The 24,352-nt window shown below is 60.7% G+C and overlaps 2 protein-coding genes across 7 annotated transcripts; both read right to left on the reverse strand.

Moving 5' to 3' along the window:
- Window positions 1-6,251: 6,251 nt before the first annotated feature.
- CDC42EP2 (CDC42 effector protein 2) lies at window positions 6,252-14,224 on the reverse strand. 4 transcript variants are annotated; one of them, XM_067314795.1, is made up of 4 exons: window positions 13,916-14,224; window positions 9,951-10,084; window positions 8,277-8,370; window positions 6,252-7,133 (listed from the first exon to the last, which is right to left on the reverse strand). In XM_067314795.1, exon 4 carries the CDS (start codon window positions 7,026-7,028, stop codon window positions 6,327-6,329), a length of 702 nt encoding a protein of 233 aa, XP_067170896.1. In that variant the 5' UTR covers window positions 7,029-7,133; window positions 8,277-8,370; window positions 9,951-10,084; window positions 13,916-14,224; the 3' UTR covers window positions 6,252-6,326. The 4 variants fall into 4 exon arrangements, with proteins under 4 accessions (XP_067170896.1, XP_067170898.1, XP_067170899.1 ...); XM_067314797.1 differs by lacking the exons at window positions 9,951-10,084; window positions 13,916-14,224 and adding an exon at window positions 12,978-13,257; XM_067314798.1 differs by lacking the exon at window positions 13,916-14,224 and having other exon boundaries at window positions 6,252-7,580; window positions 9,951-12,936.
- A 580-nt stretch (window positions 14,225-14,804) lies between these two features.
- On the reverse strand, window positions 14,805-24,328 carry POLA2 (DNA polymerase alpha 2, accessory subunit). 3 transcript variants are annotated; one of them, XM_067314837.1, is made up of 18 exons: window positions 23,550-24,328; window positions 22,640-22,767; window positions 22,462-22,547; window positions 22,199-22,253; window positions 22,015-22,121; window positions 21,715-21,908; window positions 21,472-21,560; window positions 20,396-20,551; window positions 20,247-20,309; window positions 19,997-20,039; window positions 19,477-19,601; window positions 18,845-18,883; window positions 18,468-18,541; window positions 17,161-17,269; window positions 16,386-16,492; window positions 15,947-16,006; window positions 15,315-15,441; window positions 14,806-15,205 (listed from the first exon to the last, which is right to left on the reverse strand). In XM_067314837.1, the coding sequence occupies exons 1-18, from the start codon at window positions 23,650-23,652 to the stop codon at window positions 15,047-15,049; spliced, it is 1,824 nt and encodes a 607-aa protein (XP_067170938.1). In that variant the 5' UTR covers window positions 23,653-24,328; the 3' UTR covers window positions 14,806-15,046. The 3 variants fall into 3 exon arrangements, with proteins under 3 accessions (XP_067170939.1, XP_067170938.1, XP_067170940.1); XM_067314838.1 differs by lacking the exon at window positions 18,468-18,541 and having other exon boundaries at window positions 14,805-15,205; XM_067314839.1 differs by lacking the exons at window positions 14,806-15,205; window positions 15,315-15,441; window positions 15,947-16,006 and adding an exon at window positions 16,037-16,184.
- Between the last annotated feature and the right edge of the window lie 24 nt (window positions 24,329-24,352).

Raw genomic sequence — 24,352 nt, forward strand, 5'->3', positions numbered from 1 at the left:
CGCGGGAGGGGCGGGGCGGGGGGAGGGGAGGGGAGGGGAGGGCGCGCGCGCTTGGGGGGGGGGGAAGCGGCCGCTCGGCGCCTGCGCAGAAGGGCGGGGACGGCAGCCGCCTTCGCGCGAGCATGCGCGGTGTCGCCTTTCCCCCCCCCGCTCCTTCCTCCCCGCATAGGCGCATGCGCCGAAAGCAAAGGCTGGCGCGGCCGGTTGCGCCGCTTTGCGCATGCGTCAAGCCGCCCCCCCCCGCTGCGCCGCCTGCGCGGCAGGGCGGGGTTCTGGCGCATGCGCGGGAGAAAAGGCGGGAAAAGGCTGAGGGGGAGAGGCGCGAAGACGAGGGGGAAAATGGAGGAATGAGGGGGAAAGGCGGGAAGGAGCGCAAGGAGACGGAAGGATGAGGGAGGTAAGCGAAGGGAAGAAGGGGAAGAGCCCAGAAATGGAGCTGGAAAGTGGTAGGGGTGAGGGGGAAGGAAGGAAAGGGGTGATGGGGAGGATGAGGGGGGAGGATGGAGGGTAGCGGGGAGATGGAGTGAAGGAGAGGATGGAGGGCTGAGGTAAAATGGAAGCGCCAAAGCCAAGCATGAAGGAAAAGAAGGGAAAACAGGTGTGAATGATAGAAAAGGTAAAGGAAAAAGAAGGGAAAATCAGGTGTGAGTGATGGAAATGGCAAGGGAAAAAGAAGAGACGAGGGCGGCGGGAGGGATGAAGGCTATTCGGATGGGATGAGGAGGAAGGAGGGACGCGGACGCCTGGGGAGGATGACGGATACTGGGAGGAGGCGGCAGGGGAGGAAGGATGAGTCCTGGAGAGGATGAAATGAGGAATAAGAGAGTAACGGGGATGAGGGAGGGCGCGAGGGAAAGACCACGAGGCAAAAAGTGCGGGATGAGTGAGACGAATGAAGGGAAGATGGAAGGACGGAGGTGGAGAAGCATAAAAGGATAAGATACTAAAATAAGGGATAACGGTAGGAAAGGAAAAAAAAGGTAGGTAAGGGGAAAGGGTGAATGACGAAGCAAGGAGACGTACGAGCAATGTAAGAACGAACAAATAGGACTGGGAGGGATTTGCTGAGCAGCAGACTGATCTCTGCCCTGGGCGAACAGATGGCCTCTGCCTAGCGGGAGCCGGCGGGTCCCCTCAGACGCGGTCGGGCACAAACCGCTGCTTTGGGGCATTCGCAGGTTAAGTGGCTTCATTCCTGCCCCCAGACTCCGGGAACGGAAAGAGAAGGGGACGGGAAGCGTTCAACTGTGAATATTTGTGAATAATAAACAAATCACTTGAGCGATAAGGCAAGGAGAGAGACTTTGATCAGTCTGGGGTCAGGCTTTACACCAGGACCATCGTCACCGCAGACCGTTGCAGTCAGCAAGTCACCTGTCGAGGGTGACTCAGATCTCTGCTGTCTGCAGCATGTTATGTCTTTTTTTTTAACAGAAAGCCCGAGGTGACTGTGCTCCTAAATTAAAGCACCGCAGCTGGACGCCTGCCGTGAGGTGGGATGAATCGGAGCCGGAGGGCAGGGCCGCACGAGCAAACCGCCGCACAGTAACGGGGAGGGGTGGCTTTACTGTGCTCTAAGCGGCTCCGTCGTAATTCCCTGACGGATAAAACGTAGTCTGCAACGACAGGCGAAAGAACCGGAGTCACGGGATGCTGTGGAGATTGCACTGAGCAGCTTGGCCGCAGTGAGGGCCTGGAACAGAACGCGCAGCGACGTGGGGAGATTTGGGGCCTAATTCTTGCTCTACCGGGTAAAAAAGAATTCAGTGGGTGAGAGCGCGTTGCTTTATTTTGAGTGTTTTTTCCCGCAGCCCAGCTGCACCCAGCACTGTCTTGACACTTTCTTGGCTCCTCCACTTGGAAGGATGAGAACAGCAATGTTTTTTGCTCCGCTTTGTTGTTGTTGTTGTTTTTTAATTCCATAACAGTCCAGACCCCCACACACACCTTCTCTAGCAAACAATTTAGCCCTTTATCTACAAAGCTTCCCCTTCTCCGTTCCCCAGGAAATTAGGTTTGTGGCTCATGTTTGACAGGCGATGCTGCCGCTGATTTGCTCGTGAGAAGGTGCCCTTGTGTTCCCCTTGCTGGCCTGGAAGGGCTAAAACGCATCTCTTTAAATTTACTTTCCTCCCCCTTGGGCGCTTTTGCTTCCTTTTTTATTTTTTGCACAGTGAGGCAGGAATCCGAACACGCCGCAATCTGGGAGCTGCGGAGGCTGCTGGGCCTCCAGATCGGATTCCCAATTCGCTGTCCCCGGGTAATATAAATTCCCCGCGGGTATTTCTACGGCTTCAGCGGGTCTCAAAGCGATACAAAACAGCCAGCGTCTGTTTCGGGGGGGCAAACGGTGGGGTGAACAATCTCATATCCGTAGGGAATTGCTGGTTTGGGATGAAATGATCAGCACAGAACGCGGTACTTTCGCATCAGTTCCTCCCCTCCATCGTCCCACCTGACAGCGGGGCCTTCTTCGGAGGCAGAGGACGGTCGTTAGCAGAACAGCTCTCCCCTGGAGCCTCTTTCTAGCCTCTTTTCCCTAAAAAATTATTCCCCAAAACTTGCAGCTTTGAGGTCTTTTCCCTTTTATTGAATCTAAGTTAGCCGAAGGTCTGAAAGTTTATTAGCTGGGGCAGAGAGTGCGGCTTGTCCGATGGCTCTTGCCGCCCGGGTGAATTCCTTTCTCTTTTCCTTTCTGCTTCCCCTTTCCACGCGGCCTCTATTGAGGGGTTGTTTTTTTTTTTCCTTTCCCCCTTTCCACGCTAGGAAATTGTTTCCCAGCCACATCATTTACCATCTGCGTCCAGGGTTGTATGAGGAGCCAGGGACGCACCCGGCGCGGCGGCTTTCTGCCCCTCCGCCGCCGCATTTCATCTCCGCCCCGCGCCCCCTCCTAATCCCGCGGCGGCCGTGGTTTGCGTGCGCGAAGCCGCTTTGTTTCCTCGCCAGCTGTCCGGGAGCCCGCGCGAGCAAATGAAATCGCCTAAAATCGCCGCCCCGCCAGCGGGGTTAACGGGAGGGTCGTGATCCGTGACTGCGCTCCGATTTACTCCCCGGGGTCGAATGCCAAAACCCGCCCACGGAGCCAGCGTGGGCGTTCCCGAGTTTATCGCATAATTAATCTGCTGCCTATAAACCTTTGGATAAGGAATAATTTGAAGCAGTTTCAAGGACCGGGTAGAACTGCCGCCGGCCGGCATTCCCTGCTTTATGCTACAGCTCGCCAGCCAGGAGCTGGATCCTCACGTCCCGAATCCTCAGCTTGCGGCAACCTGTTGCCCACTTTGCCAGAGCTAGAAATAAACTCTCCGAGCTTTCATTAACTTCTTCTGGCTTAAACCTCCCGAAAAAAGCAAGGAGAAAGATGTTGTTCAGCAATCGCGGGCTGAGTCACGCAGGGAACAGCTCAGAACCAGTAACTTTCCTGCCCGAATGACTCACGCTTCTTAGAATGGGTTTATAAAAAGAAAACAGCACGTAGTTTTGCAATGCTCGTTTCCATAAATCTCCGATCTGAGCGGTGACTAAGCGGGGAGGCGAACGCGCACGCGCGGAGGAGAGGAGACCGCGCGCTCGAGGAGAGGGGGGAAAAACCCCGCCACGAGCCAGCGAGGCTTCGGCTGGCCGACAGCCCCGTATCCCGTCGACGCATCCCTGCCCTCTGTTCCCCTTCTAACATCAGCTCCTCTCGCCTCTCTTTTCCAGGCGTTTGGGACCGCTCCAAGCGGAGCTCCGCCGCCGGAAGGGCGCAGGAGGAGAGGGAGCATCGCCCGCCGCGGTGCCGCCGGGGCTGGGAGCGCGCAGGACAGCGCGGAGTCAAGGTTCAACGGCCCTGGTTGTTGCCCCGAAGCAGCTGGGAGCCGTCGGAAGAGCCAAGCGGCCCTGCTCCGACGTGGCGGAATCGCAGACCGCTCGCCCAGTTGTGAGGTTAACGTGCCGGATTCTTTTCCTCATAAATGAGCGGAAGGAGCAAACGTTTCTAAGCAAAGAGCTTTCAAGACAGACGCGGCCAGAGCGGGATTTTTACCGTTACCTTCGCAACCTATTTCGAAACGAGGCAGATGCGGGTTATATCCGAGGGGATTTGGCGGGTTACATCCAAGCGGCGCCCAAAAAAGAAAAAGCAAGTGGCGTCGCTGCCTCCTGTTGGTATAAATTAATCTTTCTCTGCAAACGTCGCTGCGCGATGTGATTTTCCGTACCGGCTCCCGCTCAGCCGGCCGGTTTCGCAGTTCACAGCGGCGTTTTCCTCCCCGCTCGAGGTCTTTCCAGCCCGGCCGCGCTTTTGTTGGGCGTTTGCCCAGCGCGGAAGCGCTCGGTTAGGAACGGAGGGGACGCAAATATCGCCGGCAGCGTGGTTTCCCCACCGACATCAGCGTGCAGCCCCCCACCCTGGCTCCGGCCCGTGGCCGGCTGAACGCGAAGCAGAAGGAATTGTGTCAGGATAACCAGGCCGGATCGGCTCCTCCGCCAGGCAGCCGAGCATAGCTCAAGGAAGCGATGTCCGTTTGCACCAGCTCAAAAACCCTGGAATTTGAACCCCAAAACGGCCTCAAACCAAAGGGGAGCAAAATCCACCGGCTTCCTGGAGAGCCGTACCGATGGATCCTGGGCTGAATGGATCCCGGGCTGAACTAGGCTCCTTTTTCCCCCCTCGTTTTGCAGCCTGGAGGCTGGAAAACTCGGCAAAGCAGCCGTTTACCCAGCGCCCGGTGCCGTTCTTGCGGCGCGGAGCCTCCTGCCGCACGGGCCGAATAAAGCGGGACCGGGACGGCGTCGCGCGGCGACGCGAGCAGAGCTCGCTCATCTAACGACTCGCTATTTAATGACGCGTTTGGCACAAAAAAGCAAATCAATGGCGTCGTAAAGAAAAAAAAAAAGCCAAAACAGTCAGTGCACTTTTTCTTTTTTTTAAACAAATTCCTTCATTCCTCAGGGATACCCAGCCTAATTCTGCGCCAAAAATGTCAGAAATGGTTACAAATGGTACAGTTATTTAATTGCGACATCTAAGCAACGAGGTCCCGCTTGCTTTTACATCCATCAAACCTCACTGCCTGCCCGATACAGGAAAACTATTGCTTATCCTCGTTTTTTTTTTAAACGGATCAGGAAACTGCAAATCAAAGACCAGGCTCTGAGGTCTTTTCCTTGCTTGATTTAGCTCGGAATTCCAGTTTTTCTAGGGGGGGATAAATTAAAAAAAAAAATCCAAGCACAAGGGCTGGATTTAAATAAAATAGACTGAGGGGATTTTACCGGGAACTGAAGGAACGAACATTCCAGGCAGCTGCGACCAAACGGGCCAAGCTGCTGTCGTGGGTCTTTCCATCGCTCCAACATCCGGCTTTCCACGCGCTGGAGCATCTCACCCCCTCGTTCCCCCCCCCCGCGGTGCTTTGAACGATTTGCGACGGAGCGGCGTGGCGCCTCTCCCACGGAGGCGGCCCGTTAGGGGGACGGAGAGCTGACGGCATCCCGCCGGAATCTGCCCTCGGGGGCGGCTGCCCTCGCCGAGGGTTTCCAGGGCCTCGTTCGCGCTTTCACCGACCCCAAATTCCAACCCCTCGAACCCAGCAGCGATTCGGGGCGCTAAAACGCGGAGCTTCTCCGCCGCGCGGGGGAGGAGGCGCAGCGTTAAAGCCCGGCAGACTATTTTTTCCCGTAGCCGCTGTTGTTTAGCAGTTTGCAGGATCTTTAAAACCAAAGAAAACAAACAAAAACCCCCACAAAAAGGTTAACAGAAGCGCTTGAAACCACAGCGCGGATCGAGGCGCTCCCACCTCGAGCGGGATGCTTGGGAATTCGCTTTATCGCCGCGCTGCGTCGCCGAATTCCCCCCGTTGCCGCTTGGCGCCATTCGTACCCCGTCCAGTACAAAGAAATCAGAACGACGCAGTCTTGTTTTTTATTTATTTCTCTTTTTCCGCCTCTTTTCAAAGGTCAGCGCAGTCCTCCAGTTTCCTCAGGTCACTAAAGTTGAAGCTCATCGTGGTGAGCGGCGGTTCGGTTTAGCAGCGAGCGCCGCCAGCTTCGTCTCGGCTTTGCGGCTTTGTTTTTCCCTTCCTTTTGGTGGGGGATTATCCGGAGGTCTGCGGAAAGCGGCGCCGGGAAGAAACGCTCGCGTCCCGTTCGCGCGGGCAAACGGCGCCTTCCCACGAGCGGGGCAGCGTCCGATTAGCGACGACGAGCTTCGCGCAGGGTCAAATCCACGAGTTCGGGGTGCTCCCGGCGATTCAAGAGCCGCTTGGGGGGGGAAAAAGAAAAGGAAAAACACCTAAATTCTATATTTCGCAGTCTTTTCGTCGCCTCGGCCCTCGCCGTTCTCACGTCAAGACCTCCTGCCTGCCCGAATCCCACATCGGGCCGCCCCCTCTCTCGTCCTGGTGCTTCTCCATCACCTGCAGCACGTCCTCCAGAATCGAGGGCCCCAGGTCGACGTGGAGGGAGAGCAGGGAGCCGGCGTGCGACGGGAACGGCTCGCTTCCAGCCCGCTCCTCCGCGAAGCCGTTGGGGGGGCCACCGCGGCGCGGAAGCGGGGCGCCGGGATGCGGCGCGGAAGCGGCGGTTTGGCGGCCGTCGTCCCCCCCCGGCGCCGCCTTGTCGTCGAGGTGCAGCCGCGGCGGTTTGGGGGGCGCCTGAGCGGCGGGCAGCGTCAGCGCCTGCGGCCCGCCGATGGCCGGCAGGGAGACGGCGTTTTTCAGGAGCGGAGAGGAGGCGTCGGGCGACGGCGGCCGCGGCTGGCGGCCGGAGACGGTGGCGGCGCGCGCGAACTCGAACGGCGCCGCGTAAGGGCCCTCCCGCTCCGAGTCCAGGCTCCCGGCGCTCCGCGGCAGCAGGTGGAATTTGCCCTGCAGGAAGGAGATGTCGCCGAACATGTCGCTCTCGCCGCCGCTCCCGATGTGGATCGTGTGCCGGAAATCCCCTAACGGCGGGCTGATCATGTCGGAGGAGAGGATATCCCGGAGCTTCTCCTTCTTGCCCTTGCGGCCGCCCCTCTTCAGGTAAATCGGCACCTTGGCGGACATCTCGGCGAGGAGCAAAGCCGGCTCGCGCTCAGCGCCGCCCCGGGAGCCTCCGCCCCGACACGCTCGTCGTCCTTAATCCGAGCAACGCGGGCTTTAAAAAACGATCTGCGAAAGACAGGGGAGGGGAAAAAAAAACCCAAAACGCGTTTAGGAGCCGGGTGTAACGTTCAGGACAAAGCTGCTCGGTGTAAACACGTCCCAGGAAATTAATTCCAGACTCTCAGCCGCTCTATCTGAAGTTCGTTGGCTGCGTTATCGATAACGAAACGAGCCAGGTAATTAATTCCAGGCGCTTAAAGCTCTCCCGAGCTCGTCTGCCAAACTGCCCCGAGCGCGAGCTCCTCGGGGAAGCGTTGGGGAGCCGGGAGGATTCCTGCTCGAAGGGAGCCGCGCGGGGAAGGAGCGAGGGGCTGCGCGCGGGGCGCGGGGAAAGGTCGGGCGAACGCCGCTCTGCAGAGCGGCTTTTCCAGCCCCGGAGATGAGGTTTTGCGCGTCGAGCGATAGGAATTTTCCCCGCGGCGCAGCCCGAACGCGGCTCCACCCTGAGAAAAGCTAAAAAAAATTACAGTTGCGGGGGAGGAAGTTGGGTTCCCCCCCCCCCGTTAGTCATATTCGCTCAATTCCGATGGCGCAACAGCGACTTTTAGGAGGCCCCTTGCTGCGGGAGCAAGGTTTTGGCAATCGTGGGCAGCGATTCCAGGGGAAAAGAAGCAAGAACGGGCCTTTACAGCGATAATGAACGTCACACGCGGCCTCAGGAGGCGCCTCGCTAGAGGAAACCCCCCCGCTTAAGGGCATAAATGGATTTTATGCTGTCCGAACGCTCCTCTCTAAAACCGGCACGTGCGTTTTGAGCCTTTGCCAAATTTCCTCTGCAAGGCCGGGAAAAAAACACCAAAAAACCCATTTCTGTGCCTCAAAAAAATGGGGTCTGATCTAACGCGGGCTGCAAATACGATGCACGATTAAAGCTTTTTAGAGACGAAGATCGTCCGGCGCGCCGAGCCCCGGCTCTGCCCGGACGCTGCTATAAAAATAACCTTAAATAAGGTTTATGTATATATAAAAATATGTATATATATATATATTTTATATATATATATATATATACACACACACACTTTTATTTATATATATAATATATATATATATATATATATATATATATATGCCTGAATCCTTCCCTCTCTTTTTATCATTAGAAAGCTTTTCCGAGCGCCAAACCCCACATGTGAGGCCTTGTCCTACCTCCGCCGGTGACGGGAAATAGTTTATTCCCTTCTTTTTTTTTTCCAGATGCGTCCGCTTTTCCGTGCCGAGCGCTGCGCTTGCGTTTCCTCGCCTGTAAAACAAGACCCAAGTAAGGACGAATGAGGAGCGGCCGCACCAAAGCGCCCCGATCCTGCGGCGCTTTACGCCGCGCTGCTGTTCCGTTAATTCCATTTACGGCAGCGCAGGGGAGGTCAGAGGTAGCCGGAAAAGATCGTCAGGGCTGAAAAATTAATTACGGATGAGACGCTGGCTCGCGCAAATCCCTTCGTCAGCGAGAGAGCAGCCCCGGGACTAATCCCGCTGCCAAAGCGCCGTTGGCACCCTGGCGCCGCGAGGGTTTTTTCCAGGACAGCTGCGGAAAAAGCCCAGTTTTGCGGGATTCGGCTCGTTCGTCCGATGCAGAGAAGACGCCAGCGGAGCTGCCCTTGCAGCGGGAAGGGACCAGGGGAAGCTGCTTTCCGCCAGGGATCCGAATCGAATCGGATCGAACCTCGGCTGGCCAGATGCATCTCCCGCCCTACCGAGCCACCCCGGAAAACTCATCCCGCTCAGCTCCCCCATCCCGTGCTTCCGAGACGGGAAAAACCATGGCATGCAGCCGGGCACAGCTTATCCCGGAGGGGCCACAGCCAGGAAAGCGCGATGGCCACCGGAAACCGCTGCGGCTTCGCGGCAAGAGCAGCTTTCCGGCGCGGGACCTTCCGCCGGGCACGTAACGCCTTAAAAAAAAATCCCCGAAACGTTCCACGTTTTCGGCTTAGGACTCGGGAGTCGCGGACAACGGCCGGCAGAGGAAGCCTGGCGCCGCGAGACAAGCTCCGGTCGCTGCTGGGGGGCCGCTTCCCGGTTGGCTTCTCCCAGCCCGGCACGGCCCCTCCGAGCGCTTCCGTCGAACGGCACCTGCTCCCGCCGGCGAGCCCAAATCCCTCTCCCCTCCCTTTCCCAGCAGTGTTCCAAGCTGGCCTGGAAGCCCAGCGGGCTCTGCTGGCGGACAGAGGCGAGCACGCAGGCACCGGGGCTAATTCCCGGTGCAGGGAGCCATCGAAATTGCTGGGAAAATTCCCGGTGGCTTCAGGGACAGGGGACAGAGCCCCTTCACCTTGGTGCTAAAGCCATGGCGGCGAAGATGGAGGGAAAAAGACGCCTCGGAAAGGTCGTTTTCCGGCAGCGCAGGCTGGGAAAGCATCGCCTGCTCCCGAAAGTAAAGGGAATACAGTTTTTGGCGGACAAGAAGGAGCCTCGACATCCCTTTCCCAGAGTTTTCCAGCACCCCCAAGCAAAGGGAGTGGAGAAAAGACCTGGGGTGTCACCAGCGCGCAGCGGGAAAGGGTCTGCGCAGTGAACAAGCTGCCACGATCCAAGACGGGCAGGGAAGAGGTCGGAAACCTGCCGCTCGGAGAAGCGAAAAAACCCGATAACTTAATTCCGTGTTTTCTTGCAGCGCCGCCTCGAAGCGAGGTCCCTCCGGTGCCAAACGGCTCTGGCGTGACCGCGAGATGAGCGCAGCGGGAACGGGTCCGGCTCCGCTGTCTCTCCGCTGCTGCGCGGCGCTTGTCCTCGCTCCTCATCCGGCAGCGTCGCGTTCCGACCGGAGCCGTTTTGCTCTGCGCCCCGTTTGTTTCTACGCGTCGGTGGGGGGGAACGACTCACCGCGCCGCTGTTGCTCAGCGTTCGACGGAAGATCCCGAGTTAAAAACCACGTTTAAAACACTCCGATACGGTTCACGGGCAACAAAATCCGGGCGTCCCGGGAGAGCGCGCTGCGAGAGGAGATTCGCGGCAGCCTGCGCGGAGAGAAAGGGGGGAAAAGAGGGAAAAAAAAGCAGCGGCAGATGCTTTGCTGCAGGAAAAAGCGCTCCGGGGTCGGGAGCGGGGTGACACGGGCCATCTGGCCCTGGGTGGGGAACCGCTCTCCTCCCAGCTCAAACACTCCCTTCCCTTTTGGGGAAGGAAACGGGCTTTTTTCCCCCCGCAAAACTCCCTCCCTGCGGATAAAAACTCCCCCGCGAGTCCAACCCTGCTCCGGCTGTGATCCCACTTCGCGCAGGGATCACGGGAAGGGCGCGAGGCCCCCCCGAAATTGAGGTGGGGACCCCCGGAACGGATGCAGGGATGGGGACTCCCGGCTTCCGCCAGCAGCTCCCTACAGATAAACACCTTCCGTGCTTATCTCCCCGGAAATTTGTTTCCGGGCGGAAGGTGTTGCCTCACGGAGAGAGCCCGGAACGGCACGGCTCTCCCGCCTCGGGCATGTCGCTTTAAGCTGCTCCGTGCCTCAGTTTCCCTGTCTTTAAAATAGAGGATTCCTCCGCGGGCCCATCCCGGAGCTCCTGCAACGCGACGGGTGTCGCTCGAGTATTAAAATGGGGAAAAAAAATCATAAAAAAACCCAAAATCGTTCTCCTTTTCCGCTTGCACGGTGCCCAAAGCATTCCCTGCCCTCCGTTATGATCCGGGCCGGAGCCTCGCGTGCACGCAGAGGCCCAACCTTCTCCAAGCCTCCGCCGGGAGATGCCCTGACCCCTGCGGACAAGCCGTCCCGCCGCTGGTCGACTCTCCCCCTTCCTTGGGAGCGTTGGCGCCCGATAAATCCGTTTCGTTCCTCATTTTAACGGCGGCGGAAGCTCCCGGCGTTCACGAGCCGCCTGTGATGGAAAGCTGGCGCTTCGTGGACCCGAAGCAGGACTCGTCCCACCATCCCGGAGGATGCGGAGACCGGATTATTTCTTCCCTCTGTGCCGCCACCGCCTTTTCGCAGCTCCCCTCTTCCAGGCAGCACCACCGCCGCAGGCTTCCAAAGAAGATCCGAGGAACCCTGACGGTCTCCAGCGCTTTAGGGATCGACTCAAGCCCTGAAGCGCGAGGTTTAGCGCTTCTCCGAGCGTTTCCGTTCGCGCTCGGCGGAACAGCTCCGCGATATCCGCCCCCTTTTCCCGGCTCGTGTTAAGCTTTAACCGATATCCCGCAATTCCGCCCCGGCGTAAAGCTCGTCTCTCGATCCGCTCGCGGGGACTTACAGAGGGCGGCCGCTCCCGAACCGCCTCGGCGATCGACAGAGATTAACAGGCCGGAAATCAAGCGAGCGAGGACAAGCGTTAACGACCGCCGGGGAAAACGAAGCCGGTCGCTCCCGCCTCTCTTCCTCTCGAGCGTTTCCGAGCGTCCGCGCGGCCTCTTTCCTGCGCTCCGGCGGCGGGTGTATTCCCCGGGGCGGTGCCCCAGCGGCTTCCTCGCTCTCCGGCTTCGTTACGGAGCTCTAATTCGTCCCCCGGTTGCGCAAGGTCATGGCGGTGACAGCGTCCATCCTTGCCGGGGCTCCTTTTTTATATCCTTCTCCCCAATTTTGCTCCTTTTCCTTGATTTTTTTGGGGGGCAAATCCCAAGGCAGCGATCGCTCGGCTTCGAGGGGGAGGTAACAGGTGGAATCAGATCAGCCGAGAGGGGAAAAAGTAAAATCACCGGGGTAAAACGCAGCTGGGCCCCGGGGAAAATCTTGTGGAAAAACACACCTGAGAGAGGAGGGCGAAAGACTTGTGCCGGCGGATGCATGAGCAAGGAAAAGAAAAGGAAAATTTGGGAAGAGATTCCTCATTCCAGGCTCTTTCCAGCAGCTGCTAGATGGCTGCACATGTCCTCCTGGATAAAAAAGTTTCACCTTTGCAGCCGGGTGCGGAAAAAAAAGGATGTTCGCTCAGGAGATGAATGCGCGTCCCCTTCCCGAGCGGGAGAAACGGTGGGACAGGGAATCTGGACCTTTCGGAGCAGCCGGAAAAGCCCAGCAGATGCGTCAGGCGCTGCTCCGACCTGGGCCCGTGTTGCCCAGCACTGCCCGCATGGAAATCCGTAGGGAATAATTTGTCTCTCCTGGTTATCGCAGGATGCGGAATGAGCTGGCGTCTCCCACGCCGGCATCCTGTGCCGATTCCAAGCCCATCCGGTGCAGGAGAGGCACCAGGCCCGGAGCAACCCTTTCCCTGGCGGATGAAAACACGCCGCGACGTAGCAGATGATCGGAGGAGATTCGCCGGGCTCAGCCGCCTCCGTGCAGAGAAACATCCGCCGGCTTCCAGCAAGGGAAGAGCTAATCCCCGAAATGGCAAAAAGAGAGAGAAAAAGCTCCCGGCGGAGTCTCGATCTGGAGCGGAAGGGCTGGTTTCGTCTCCACGTGGGAAAGACGTCGGATGCCGCCACGTGCCGGTGTCCTGGCTGGCAGGTGAGGCGAGTTCGGAGCAGCTATTCCCACAGCCGGCGCCTCCTGCCAGCCGGATCGTCAAATGCTATTAAACGGCAGAAAAACGCCTCGTTTTCCCTGCCTGGGAAAACATCGACAGCGGGAGAAGAGCGACGATCACGGATGAAAAAGGGGGAGGAGGAAAATCCACAGCCGCGCTCCGAGCGAAGGAAATCTGGCGCACGAAACCGCGGTGGTTGGGGCCGCGCATCACGGCCCGGCTCTGTGCCTCAGTTTCCCCCTTCACCCGGGGAGCTTCATGGCATTCCCTGCCCCGATTCCCACCGGAGCGGCTCCAGCCTGAAACCCTTCCCTGGAAAAATTTCCAGAGCGACAGCTCAAACCCAGCGACAACAAGCCGAGCCAACGTGCGAGCCGAGCCCTTCCCGTGCGAGAGCCGGGAATTCCCTCAGGATGGGGGCAGGGGGGAAGCTTTAATCACCCACTCCGAGTTGCTTCCCATCTTCCTCGGAAGCAGATGGGGCTGGGCGGGAGCAGGGCACAGGTCGCTCCGGCACATCGCCGTCTCGGAGCCAAAGTCCGTCACGGATCTCTTCGGCGCTTCGAAACCCGCCCGGCCCTTCTGCGCGTTTACGCCGCCATCCTTCCCCCAGCCCCGCTCCGGCCGGGGAGGATCCGGCCGCTCCCGCTCCCGGAGCGCGATATCGATTTCGAGGCTCTCGACTTGGCTAATTTAATCCCCGGCCGGGTAGAAACTTCGCAGCCGGTTGCTAAAATTACCGGGCAGAGCCGGATCGGTAGCAAAAAAAAAAAAAAAAAAGGGGGGGAGGCAATCGGATCTTTTTATAGCGAATACGTCAGCGATTCCCCTCCGAATTTAAAATAGGCCGGAGTCGGTTTCGGCGAGAATTTGCTTCTGCCTCCGCCCTGCTCCGTTAAGAAAAAAACCCCCCACGTCCCAGCTCAGCGCCGGGCGAGCTTTGCTCGTTCCCGAATTCACCCGCTGGGAAAGCAAATGCTGCGGAGGTTCAGGAGCCGGCAGCGAGCAGCTGGGATGAGCTAAGCGGTGCGATGGGATTTCAGGACCAGATTTGTGGGTCCGCGCCGGCGGAGGAAAACGTGACAGCAGCAACCGGAGCTGTAAAAACTTCCTTCCCAGCCTGGAAAAGTGGTGCCCCCCCCCGCCACCGCATCGCTCCAGGCATGAGCCGTGTTTTGCCAGCTGGGAAACGGCAGAGCCAGGAAGGGAGGCTGAATCCGGAGACGGGAAGGAAAACGGTCTGGCGTGACGGGCCTGGGAGCGTCGCTCCAGAGGCCGCGGAGCTGACGCACTCCGGCAGCCGGGATTCCCCCCCTCTCTCCGTAGGGAAATGCCGCTGTCGCACGAGAAAACCCGACGCATCTGCGGAGACACGCGACTCACCACCGCCCTCGTCTTCCTCCCGTCCTCCCCGCTCGCTCGCTCGTGGCCGACTGCGCCGAGCCGCATCCAGCCGGCGCTCTGCTCCCTCCCTCGCCGCTCCGGGCCAATGCCGGAACGCCGGCCAGCCCTGAGCCGACGGACAAGCTCCACCCCGGGCCCGGCGCGCCGCCTCGGCCCCCCGCTTCCAGCACCGGAGCAAGCACGGCGGCCCGTTTCCAGCCTTCCTTCCTTCCTTCTTCCCCGGCAGCAACCCGCCGCTTCGGCTTTCACCCCCCTTCCGGATGCGGCTGAACGAGCGCGGCGTCGGACAGCAGCTCGCGTCCGCTCCGGCGGCAGAGGGAGGCTTCCCAGCAGAGTGAACGCGGGACACGGCAGCCTCGCTCATCCCGTTCCAAAATAATCTCCCCCCCCCCCCGGGAATCACCACCGATTTGCCCCCCCACCTGGTTTCTCGGCCAACCTTCGCTCATGGGATCGCAGTTCAGCTCCGGGAGGAATAAGCCGGAGCGTTGGTGCCGCCGGCACGAGCTCCCGGCCCGAGAGGTCGAGTTCCGTAATCATTAACCCGGTTCGAAAGGACGCTGCCGGGTTAAAACGCTCCCGGCTGGAGCTTCCGCTCGTTAAAATCGCAAATCAGCCTCACGGAGAGGAGCCGAAACGGGGGTGCGACGAGCTGCCCCGAGGGGTCACGGGGTGCCGAGCGCTGCCTAAAAGCCGCCGCTTCCGAACTGAACCGCCAAGGAAGCGGCCGGGAAGCAGCCTGGGAGCGGTGTTCCCCCACGGAGGAGGAGGATTCAGGCCCCACAGCTCCATCCCGGGGGAAGCGCGGCGGATTATCGCGCCGACAAGCGAGGGCCGGGGGCAAAGGGGACGTTTGAGTTTTGTGCACTTGTTTTTTTTCCTTTTTCCTATTTTTTTTCCTTTTTATATGGAAATTCAAAGCGTTTGAACAGAAATTCACTCCCCTGAAGGACCGACGCAGTCCAGCGGCTCCGATGTTCGTTTTCCTTTTCCTCGCAGGCGCAAAAAGGCGCGGAAAAGCGGCCCCAAACCCCCCCCCCGAGGCCACGCGGAGGAAGAAGAGGGGCCCGAGAGCCGGCCTTCGTCCCGTCTCCCACCGCCGGCGCCGCCTTAAATCCGGACCACCTGGGCGGCGACGCAGGGGCTCCGGCGCCGGCCCTCAGCATCGTCGCCGCCGCCGCACCGCCGCACGTACAGGCGGCCGTAGGTGCCTCCGACCTGCCCCTTCGTCAGCCGCCCGGGATTGACGCACACGCAGCCCAGGACGTCCTGCGGGAGGAAACAGGCGTCGCGTTAGCAACAACCCCCCCCGCCCCCCCGCCGCTGCCACCGCTTGCCGCCGATTCCCGGCGGGATACGGCAGAGGACGGAGCTTCACCTTGACGAAGTAGCGCAGCTCCGAGGGGGCGACGAGGACGTCCGGCGTGACGGGCAGCGCCGCGTGGCTGTAGAAGGTCTCGTAGTCCACGTTCATCTCCTCGGCGGGAGGGTAGAGCGGGTAGTAACTGCCGGGGCGGAGAGGGGTCAGCCGGCGCTTCCGGGGGTCCTCCGGCGTCGCGGAAGCGCCGAGGCCCCTCCGCGGCCCAAGCGGATTCGGTTTGGGCGGTGGAACGCGGCTTCGGGGTCAGTTTATAATCGGCCTGTGGCCGCCCGTCTTTTACAGTCCGGCCAAGAGGGGATAAAGTGGGAGCTCGGAGCTGATTTACGGAGTTGCAAAAAACACTGGATTGTTCCGGAGCGGCAACATATTCCTATTCCTTTTATCCCCGTTCGCTAGGCATCTACCGGCCGCTCTTGGGATGTCGGCCTGGAAAATCTGACCCAGTTACATCCCGCGGGACAGCGCAGGCCCGTCAGGAAGACGTAACGGCACGAAACGCCCCCCGAATCGCCCATCTAGAGGGGCATCGAGTTCCAAAAGGAGCGTTTTTCCATGAGAAAAACGTCGCTCCGAGCGGGGCGGCAGGGAGGATTCGCCTCGTTCCGGGACGCCCCGGGAACTCGCCTCACCTCCTCTGCGTCAGGACGTGCTTGAGGATCCGCGTGAACCTGTCCGAGATCCCCGAGGAGCTGTAAGAGACGGCAAAGGAGCTGGCGGAAGAGCCGAGGAAGCGGGGAAACGACGGGGAGCGCTTCCGAGGTCGCCGGGCTGCACCGCTCCGACGAGGCGCCGGGCTTTAATTAGCGACGCGGGCCAGCGGCTAACGAAGCGCTTTGTTCCGCCCGGCACGGCGGGCTCAGGCCAGCTCTGCCTCCGAGTCCACCCACGGATCATGCCAGGAGAAAACCGGCCCGAGGAAAGAGAGAGAGAGAGAGACGCCGGTGGCGTTTTGTTTGCCGGAAAAGCAAAGCAAAGCGGAGCGAAAGGGCCCCGGAGGGAGCAACCGAGGCTTCTCTCTGCAGCCGGGGCTGAAATCCGGCGGGTTTGGAGTTGGGATTCGGTGCCCACCTGCTGATCTCCTCGGCTCCCATGTGGAAGAGCAGGTCCGTGGAGGTCAAGCCGAAGACGGTGCCGTGGACATCCAGGGTGCAGGGGTCCGAGACGAAGTGCACGCGCTGAAACGGGAGAGCAGCGACGTCAAGGGGGGGTGTTTTTCTCCCGCAAAGTGCTCCGTAAACGCGGCAAAGGCACTGGCATCTCCGAATCCAGCTAAACCCGGATGCCGGGGGAGTTGCCCGACAGCGATGCGGAAGAAACACGGTCAGAAATGGGTTAAACGAGGGAAAAAAGAGGGTCTGGAGCCGCGTAGGGGCCCCCAGGTCTCCAACGCGGATCAAACGGTGCCTTTTTCCCAGCAGATCCGTCTTGTCATCTTTTACGGCATTCCCTATTTCCCTGTGTCCTGGGGAGCCCCATGAGCGGGACACGGGCTGGAGCAGCCAGGACCTCCGTTCCCAGCTCCTCTTCCCTGTTGGAAAAGGTTTCCCAGCTGCTCTTGGCTTCTCACCCGCGAGGAAGCTCAAACGAAGCGAGTTGCCAGCCCCAATCGTGGCTGGACTCCCACGGGAAGCCTCAGCTCCTTAAGGAGCTCCCAGACGGATTCTCCCGGCAGCAACCGCTGCCGGTCCTTTCCGGATGGGTCTGCTCCATGGACTGAGGGCGAATGCACAAGTAAAACCCCGCTTTCCACCCCCAAAAGTGACCAAACCCGCTCCGCTATCGCGTCCCGCTCGAGGACGGGCTCAATTCCCGGCACTGGGAAGATCCCGCTCGCCTCCGTTACCGGTTTGTCCTCCTTGGGCAGCTCGGCGCAGGCGAAGGGCGGCTGCGGATACACGTAGTCGTGGTGGACGTCGCGCAGCGATGGCACGAAGACGAGCTGGGAGCCGGCGCTGGCGGGAAGAGAGCGGCCGCGTTAACGGCGCGGGTGGGAAGCCGAGCAGGCTCGCCTGCTTCCCGGTCGGCTTTCCAGGCACCAACACGTGGCGGACGCCCACTCCATGCGGACGAGCAGCCTCAGAAACCCCCCCGGATTCGGGGCTTGGGCTCCAGGAGGATCCAAATCCCGCTACAGCCCCCCAAATCCCATCTTTCACCTCCTTTTTATCTCCTTTTCCCACCCAAGCTGCGAAGCCGGTGGCGGAGCTACCCCACGCCCGAGGCCCAGACCGTGCCGCGCCTTCGGAGACGCACGGATCCAGCCATGATGAGGGTTCCCAGAGATCGCAATTCCTCATCAGCGGACGCATTTACAACCACCGGGGTCACGGATCCGGCCTTCAAAGCCGAATCCCAGCGCGCGGAGAACGAGGCCTCGTTTTCGCCTAACGAGGGGGCGCGCGGAGAGCCAGGCACCGAAAACGAACCGACCGGTTTGAACTTAAGCTGAATTTGGGCTGATTTAAAGAGAAATTTGGGCGGCACGCGGAGGTCCGAGCACCCCGGAGCATCCCTGCTCCTAAAATTGAGGTGTCCCGGTGTCCTTGTTTTCCCAAAAGAGAAGCGGGAGCCGCCGCCGGAGTCTGGCGGCGGATGAGAGCGGCTGGCGGCGCGCGGCGCTCGCCCCGGCGGGGAAGAAAGCCTCGTTTGTCCTTTGTTTGCGCCGTTCCTCCCCGCCTCGGTACCACCGGGAGGGGAGAAGCAGCGCCGCGGGACAACACGGATCGTTCCCAGCGTTCGCAGGACACGGAGGGGGGAAACAAACAAACAAAAAAAACGGGAGCTGGGAATCGGAATTACCACTCGTAGTGAGCGGAAATGGCTCCGAAATCCGCTCCAGGGCCTCCTCTCTCAGGAGGATCCAGGTCTAACGGCGCCTCGGTTTCCCCACCCGGCACCTGAGGATCCCGGCTACTGGCTCACTGCTTCCCACCGGCGGCCGCATTCCTGCCCGGAACGGGCCCAAGCGGGAAGCAACTGCCGCACCGCACCGATTAACCGGCCTCCCCCACTGCAGGTTCGTTGGGGTTGAACGAATTCATCCCTAGGTGCCCATAAAAAGAGGCCGGGGGGTGCCGGGAAGGAGCGCTCCAGCTGCCAGGATCGAGCGGCGGCGATCCGGGAACGTGGGGGCTCCGTTTCCCTCCCTACCTCCTCGTCCCCTCTATTATCGTTTTCAGGCAGAGCTTGAAGACGTCGGCGAAGGATCCGAGGAGCTGGCAGTTCTGCAAGCGGAGAGCGGCACGGTCCAAGGAAAGGTCGCGCTCCGAAGGGGGCCGCGAGAAAGCGCCTGGCTGCTTTGGAGCGACAGATTCCCCCCCCCCCCGCCCCAAGTGGCTGGGATGCTGCCAAGCCTTAGATCCGTGGGGATTCGGGAACGTGGGGCAGTAAATCCATGCAGGACACAGGTAGTTTAGGGGAGAATTCCTCCCCACCCCCCACAGCAGCTGCCCCGTTGCCGATCCGATGGGATTCGCCCCCGGAAGGAGCCGGCTGCTTCCCGCTTTCCCCTTCGGGGCGGGCCTTACCTCCACTTGCTCGTGCTTGGCGTCAAGGAAAGGCCCAAACTGCGAAGAAACGGCGACCGCAGTGAGAAAAAAAAACACCCGGAGAAAAAGGCCCCGCGCGTCTCACCGGGGAACAAATTTAACCGGGCGGAAGGGGGGAAGTAGCAGCATTCCACCCTTTTTTTAGGGCTCCCGAGGTCCCTTTTCCGACTCGGAGCATGAAAGCGATGCTCCCGTAGAGGCCGCGGGCGGCTCTTCCTCTCTCCGGACAAAAATCCCGTTTAAGCACCCAGCTAAAAGCGGTTTTTTGCTTTATTAGTTGGCTCGGAGAAGCTGAAACCAAGTTTTATCCCTTAATCCCAAAGCAACCGGGCCAAATCTGAACGCCGGAGCCCGGATAAGAGCAGCATCGGCCGCACGTCCCTCCTCGAGCAGGAGAGGGAAGGTCAGGTTGCGTCTCCCGGGGGATTTAAGAGCAGGATTTGCCATCAGTTGGGAGGTTACCGGGGCTTTCGCGCGATTCGAAGGCGCGAAAGGGGCTTTTGCCGCCGGATTTTTTTTAACCCTTCAAGCCACGTGGTTAAACGGGATTTTTGCCGGACCCGGGGCAAAAATCGGCGGAGCGGCCGCTCCGAAACGCCCCGCAGCCTCACCAGGATGCAGACGTCGGGCTTGTCCCGGCCGATGACGTCGACGAGGTCGGAGAGGGGATCGTAGGCGATGCTGTCGGAGGTGGTGTAGGGCCCGCAGGCCACCAGGACCATCTGCTGCTCCGTGTCTGCGGAGACGCCGGGATGCGTGTCAGGCTTTTCGCTGCCTTTCCGCCCCGGAAAGTTTGGCTTTTCGCCACTTTTTCCCCACCCTTGCCTGAAAGTTTGGCTTTTCGGCACCTTTCCCCCATAAACAGAGAACGGGGGAACGCTGAAAAGCCAAACTTTGGGCCGGCCCGAACCCCCAACGAGGAACTGATCCGATTATCCAAACAAGAGGCCGCCGGGATCACGCCCGGGAACGGAGCCCGTAAGGGGCTCGTTAAAAACAGCTCGTTTGTGCCATCAAGCTGACGCCGCCCTGCCGCTAACAGGCTCCGGCTGCACAGAAAGGGAGAAACCGCCCCGGCCGCAATCCCGCTCCGCGAGAGGGGAAGAATCGGGTTTCCGGGCTCGTGCTCACCTTGTGCCGGCTCCGGAGGCGTGTAGAAGGGAAGCGGCACCCCCTGCGGAAAGAAAACGGAGAGCGATGGCGCGAGGGGAACCCTCTTTTGGCTCTGGTTGCTCCAAAAGGAGGGGACACGCAGAGGGGGACAGAGAAGCCGCGGTCGCGCTCCGTAGCCTCCCGCCCGGCGCTTTCGGAGCGGCGGAAACAACCCTCATCTCGCCGGGAACGGCCCCGAAACCCCGCGTGAGGAGGCGGCGGCGCTCACCTCGTAGATCTTCGAGGCCACCAGTTGCCTCCCGGTGCTGTTCGTCCCCTCCATGGCCACGATCTGGGAAGCAGCCGGAGGAAGCGGGTGAAGGCGGGAAGGAGCCAGGCGCCACCGTCCTTCCGGAAACCCCGGCGCTTCGCCCTCACCTGGCCTGGGAAGAGGGAATATTCCTGCAGCTCCGAGAGGTCGACGGGGACCTGGCCGCCCGAGGAGTGCTCCCGGTCGCCCTCCAGCACCACCGATTTGGCGTTCAGCTTCCCGTTGCTGTCGCAGCCGATCTGGCCCAGGACCGTCACCGGCTCCTGCGGGAACGGGAGCAGAAGGAGCTACAGGAGCGCAAGTTGCATCCCTGAATCCCGAGAGAAAGGGAGGGACCGAAATGCACGGCTAAGCCCCCAAAAGAAGAAGGAAAAAAAGGAGTGAAGACAAAGGAGAGACACGCACACAAAAAAAAAAAAAAGAGGGGCAAGAAAGGGGCATAAAGGAAAAAAGAAAGGAAAACGGAAACAAGAGAAAGTCGTGTTCCCCCCCCCAAAAGAGAGGAAAAAAAGGGACAAGAGAGAAGCACAAAAAAAGAGAAAAACAGGGATGAGAGAGGCACAAAAATAACAAAAGAAAAAACGGGGACAAAAAAAGAAGCACAAAAAAAAACAGAGACAAGAGGCTCCCCCGCAAAAAAGAAAAAAATGGGGATAAGAAAGGTACAAAAGAAAGAAAAACAGGGACAAAAGAAAATCGTAAAAAAAACAGGACAAGAGAAAGACACAAAAAACAGGGATAAGAGGCACAGAAAAGGGGACAAGAGAGAGGCACAAGAAAAAAAAACAGGGGCAAGAGAGGCGCACGCACAGAAAAAGGGGGACAAAAGAGGGGCACAAAAAAACAAAAGAAAAAACACGGACAAGAGAGAGGCACAAAACCCCCCCGAAAACTGGGGACGACAGAGGCACCAAAAAAACCCCAAACAGATAAACAAAACAAAAACAAAAAACAGGGATGAGAGAGAGAAAGAAGAAACAGGGATGAGAGAGAGAAAGAAGAAACAGGGATGAGAGAGAGAAAGAAGAAACAGGGATGAGAGAGAGGCCCAAAAAGGAAAGAAAAAATGGGGACGAGAGAGAGAAGCCCAAAAAGAAAAGGAAAGGAAAAACAGGGACAAGCCAGAGGCCTGGACAAGCCAGGCCGGCGCGGGAAGGACTCGCGGAGCCGAAGCGGCAGCTACCTGCGCCGGGAGCCTCACGGAGGCGAAATCCTCAAGCCCGTGGTGCTTCCTCAGCACCTCGCCCAGCTCCTCGATCCGCCACGACAGCACTGCGGGGCGAAACGGGGGCGAAACGGGGGCAGCGGGGGCCGGCGTCCCACCGGGAGCCCCCGGCATCCGCCCCCGCGGCGGGGATTTGCCCCCGCCGGCACGGTTATCCGCCCCCGGAGCAGGTATCCGCCCCCGCGGCGTTTTTCTTCCTACCTTCGCGGACATCCAGGGCTTTTTGGAACATGAATTTGTAGCTTTTGGTGAGGTTTTCTTCCGGCGGGGCGAAAAGCTTCAGGCTGCAGCCGCGGCCGCCCCCGCCGCTCCACGAGGGGCCCTGCGCGGCGCCGAACGAGGCCACCACTTCGCCCCGGCCGCCGCGCGAGGCGTATTTTTGGGAAGGGGTGGCGCTGCGCCGGGGGGGAGACGGGGAAAATAAAGGAAAAGGGGGGGGGGGAAGCGGTGAGCGCGAGCACGGAGCGGCAGCTCTTCCCGCCCGCTCCGGCGGAGCCTCACCTGGGGGAAAAGCTGCTGGGCGAGAAGAGGGCGTAAGGGCTGCGGGCGGAGAGCGTCCGCTTGGGCCGGGGGTTCTCCGGGGTGGAGCCGCCGCGTTTCCGCGAGTCCTGCGGGAGAAGGCGGAAGGGCATCGCGGGGCGCCGGCGGCCTGGCCGCTGCGGGGCGCCGGGAGCCGCTCGCTCACCTTGGAGGGCGTCGCGTAGGCGTCCAGCAGCTCCTCTTCCTCGTCCTCGTCAAGGCTGCCGCTCGTTAAGGAGGAGGAACGGGCGCTGGGGATGGCAGGAAGCGGCGGCCGTTTCCGCCGGAGCCGGGAATCGCGCTGGGCTCAAAGCGGGGAGCAAATGGGAGCCTCTACCCCCAACGCCGCTTCTGGGGCGGCACAATTAATATTTGGGTTTTTCCCCCCCCCCCCCATATCCCCCTTCGGGCAGCGCCGGCGCAGGATACAGCTCCTGGAGCGAGTGGATGTCGCGCAGCCCCGCGTAGCGGTTGTCCGGTCGCCGGGGGATTTTCCTGCCGCGCTTGGCGAGCACCTGGAGGAGGAAGAGGAGGAGGAGGAGGTGGTGGCGGCGAGGGGGTGAGCGGTGGCGGCGGGGGGGCGCGTGGCGGCGCGGGGGGGCCCCACCTCGTGCTCGAAGGCGGCCAGGCCGGCGGCGGTGAGCAGCGGGCCCCAGTCCTTGCTGGTGACGAAGGCCAGCAGCTCGTTAGCCAGGGCGACGGGGCCCAGGCCGTGGACCAGGCAGAGCTCCACCACTGCGGGGATGGGGGGGGGTGTCAGCGGGGCGCCCCCAAACCTTCCCCCCTCCCTGACACCCCCAAAGCCCCCCCAAGCCCTGAACCGCAGCACCCTCTCTCCTATCCCCCCAAACACCAGCACCTCAAACCGTCCCTGATGCCCCCCTAAATACCCCAATGCACCCAACGCCCCCCAAAACGCCTTCTCTGATAGCCCCGACCCCCCCAAATGCCCTAACGCCCCCCAAAACACCTTCTCTGATAGCCCCGACCCCCCCAAATGCCCCAACGCCCCCCAAAACACCTTCTCTGATAGCCCCGACCCCCCAAATGCCCCAACACCCCCCAAATGCCTTCTCTGATAACCCCAATCCCCTAAATGCCCCAACACCCCCCAAACACCTTCTCTGATCGCCCCGACCCCCCCAAACGCCCCAACACCCCCAAAACACCTTCTCTGATAGCCCCGACCACCCCAAATGCCCCAACGCACCCAATACCCCCCAAAACGCCTTCTCTGATCGCCCCGATCCCCCCAAATGCTCCAACACCCCCAAAACACCTTCTCTGATAGCCCCAATCCACCCCAAATACCCCAACCCCCCCCAAAAAAATCCTCTCAACAACCCCCCACCCCCCTTGGACCCCAACAGCCCCCCCAACACCCCCTTGGACCCCAACAGCCCCCCCGACACCCCCCAACCCTCCCCTCGCCCCAGACGCGCCCCCAAAGGCCCTGCCCTATCCTCCCCCCCCCCCGGCCCTCCCTGCAGCCCCCCGGCGCGGCCGCGGCCCCTCACGCTTGGCAGACACGTCCTCGCCGTCGCAGCGCAGCTCGAAGAGCCCCAGCTCCCGCAGCACCGCCTCGGCCGACACCGGTTCCGCCGCCTCCGCCGCCGCCATGGCTCCCGCTGCCGCTGCCGCCGCGGCGAAAAGCCCGCGCGGGCGCGACCCCGCCGCGCTTGACGGCAGCGCGCGGAGGGCGGGGGGGGCGGAGCCGAGCCTTATAAGGCGACGGAGGCGGGGCTAGAGGGCGAAGGGGGTGCGGCAGCGCTAGGGGGCGAGGCTATGCAAATAGGCGAGGCGACCAGCCAATTGGGAAAAGGGGAGGGCGCGCCCGCCCCGCCCCTGAAGCGAAGGGGCGCGGCCGGCGCGTGCTCCCCTCCTGCCCCCCCCAACGGTCGCCCCCAACGGTCTCGCGAAGGGGGGGGGGGGGAAAGGCGGGAAGAGTTTCCCGCCCTCCCTGTGGCGTCGTGCGACGCTGAGGGGGAGCCGGGCCCTGACAGGAGCCACCCCAGGGAAAAAGGGGAGATCGATGGGGGAAGGAGGGATCCCCTGTCTGGAGGGATCCCCTGTCCGGGGGAAGGAGGGGGACCCCCAAAGCTAGGAACTGGCTGTTGTGGCAGCCCCCCACCACTAAGGGGGCATTGTGCAGCCCCCACTGCTGTAGGAGTGTGGGGAAACCATGCCCAAAAGTGGATTTTTATTCAACTAATGAGGAAAAACCACCCCGTAGTTGTATATATTTTGCACATGGGTGTTAAAGGCATCCCCTTCTCCTCCAAGGGAGGGAGGGACACGGCCCTTATGGAGGCTGAGGGGG

This window comes from Apteryx mantelli, chromosome 37, assembly GCF_036417845.1.
Source record: "Apteryx mantelli isolate bAptMan1 chromosome 37, bAptMan1.hap1, whole genome shotgun sequence".
Taxonomy (NCBI): domain Eukaryota; kingdom Metazoa; phylum Chordata; class Aves; order Apterygiformes; family Apterygidae; genus Apteryx; species Apteryx mantelli.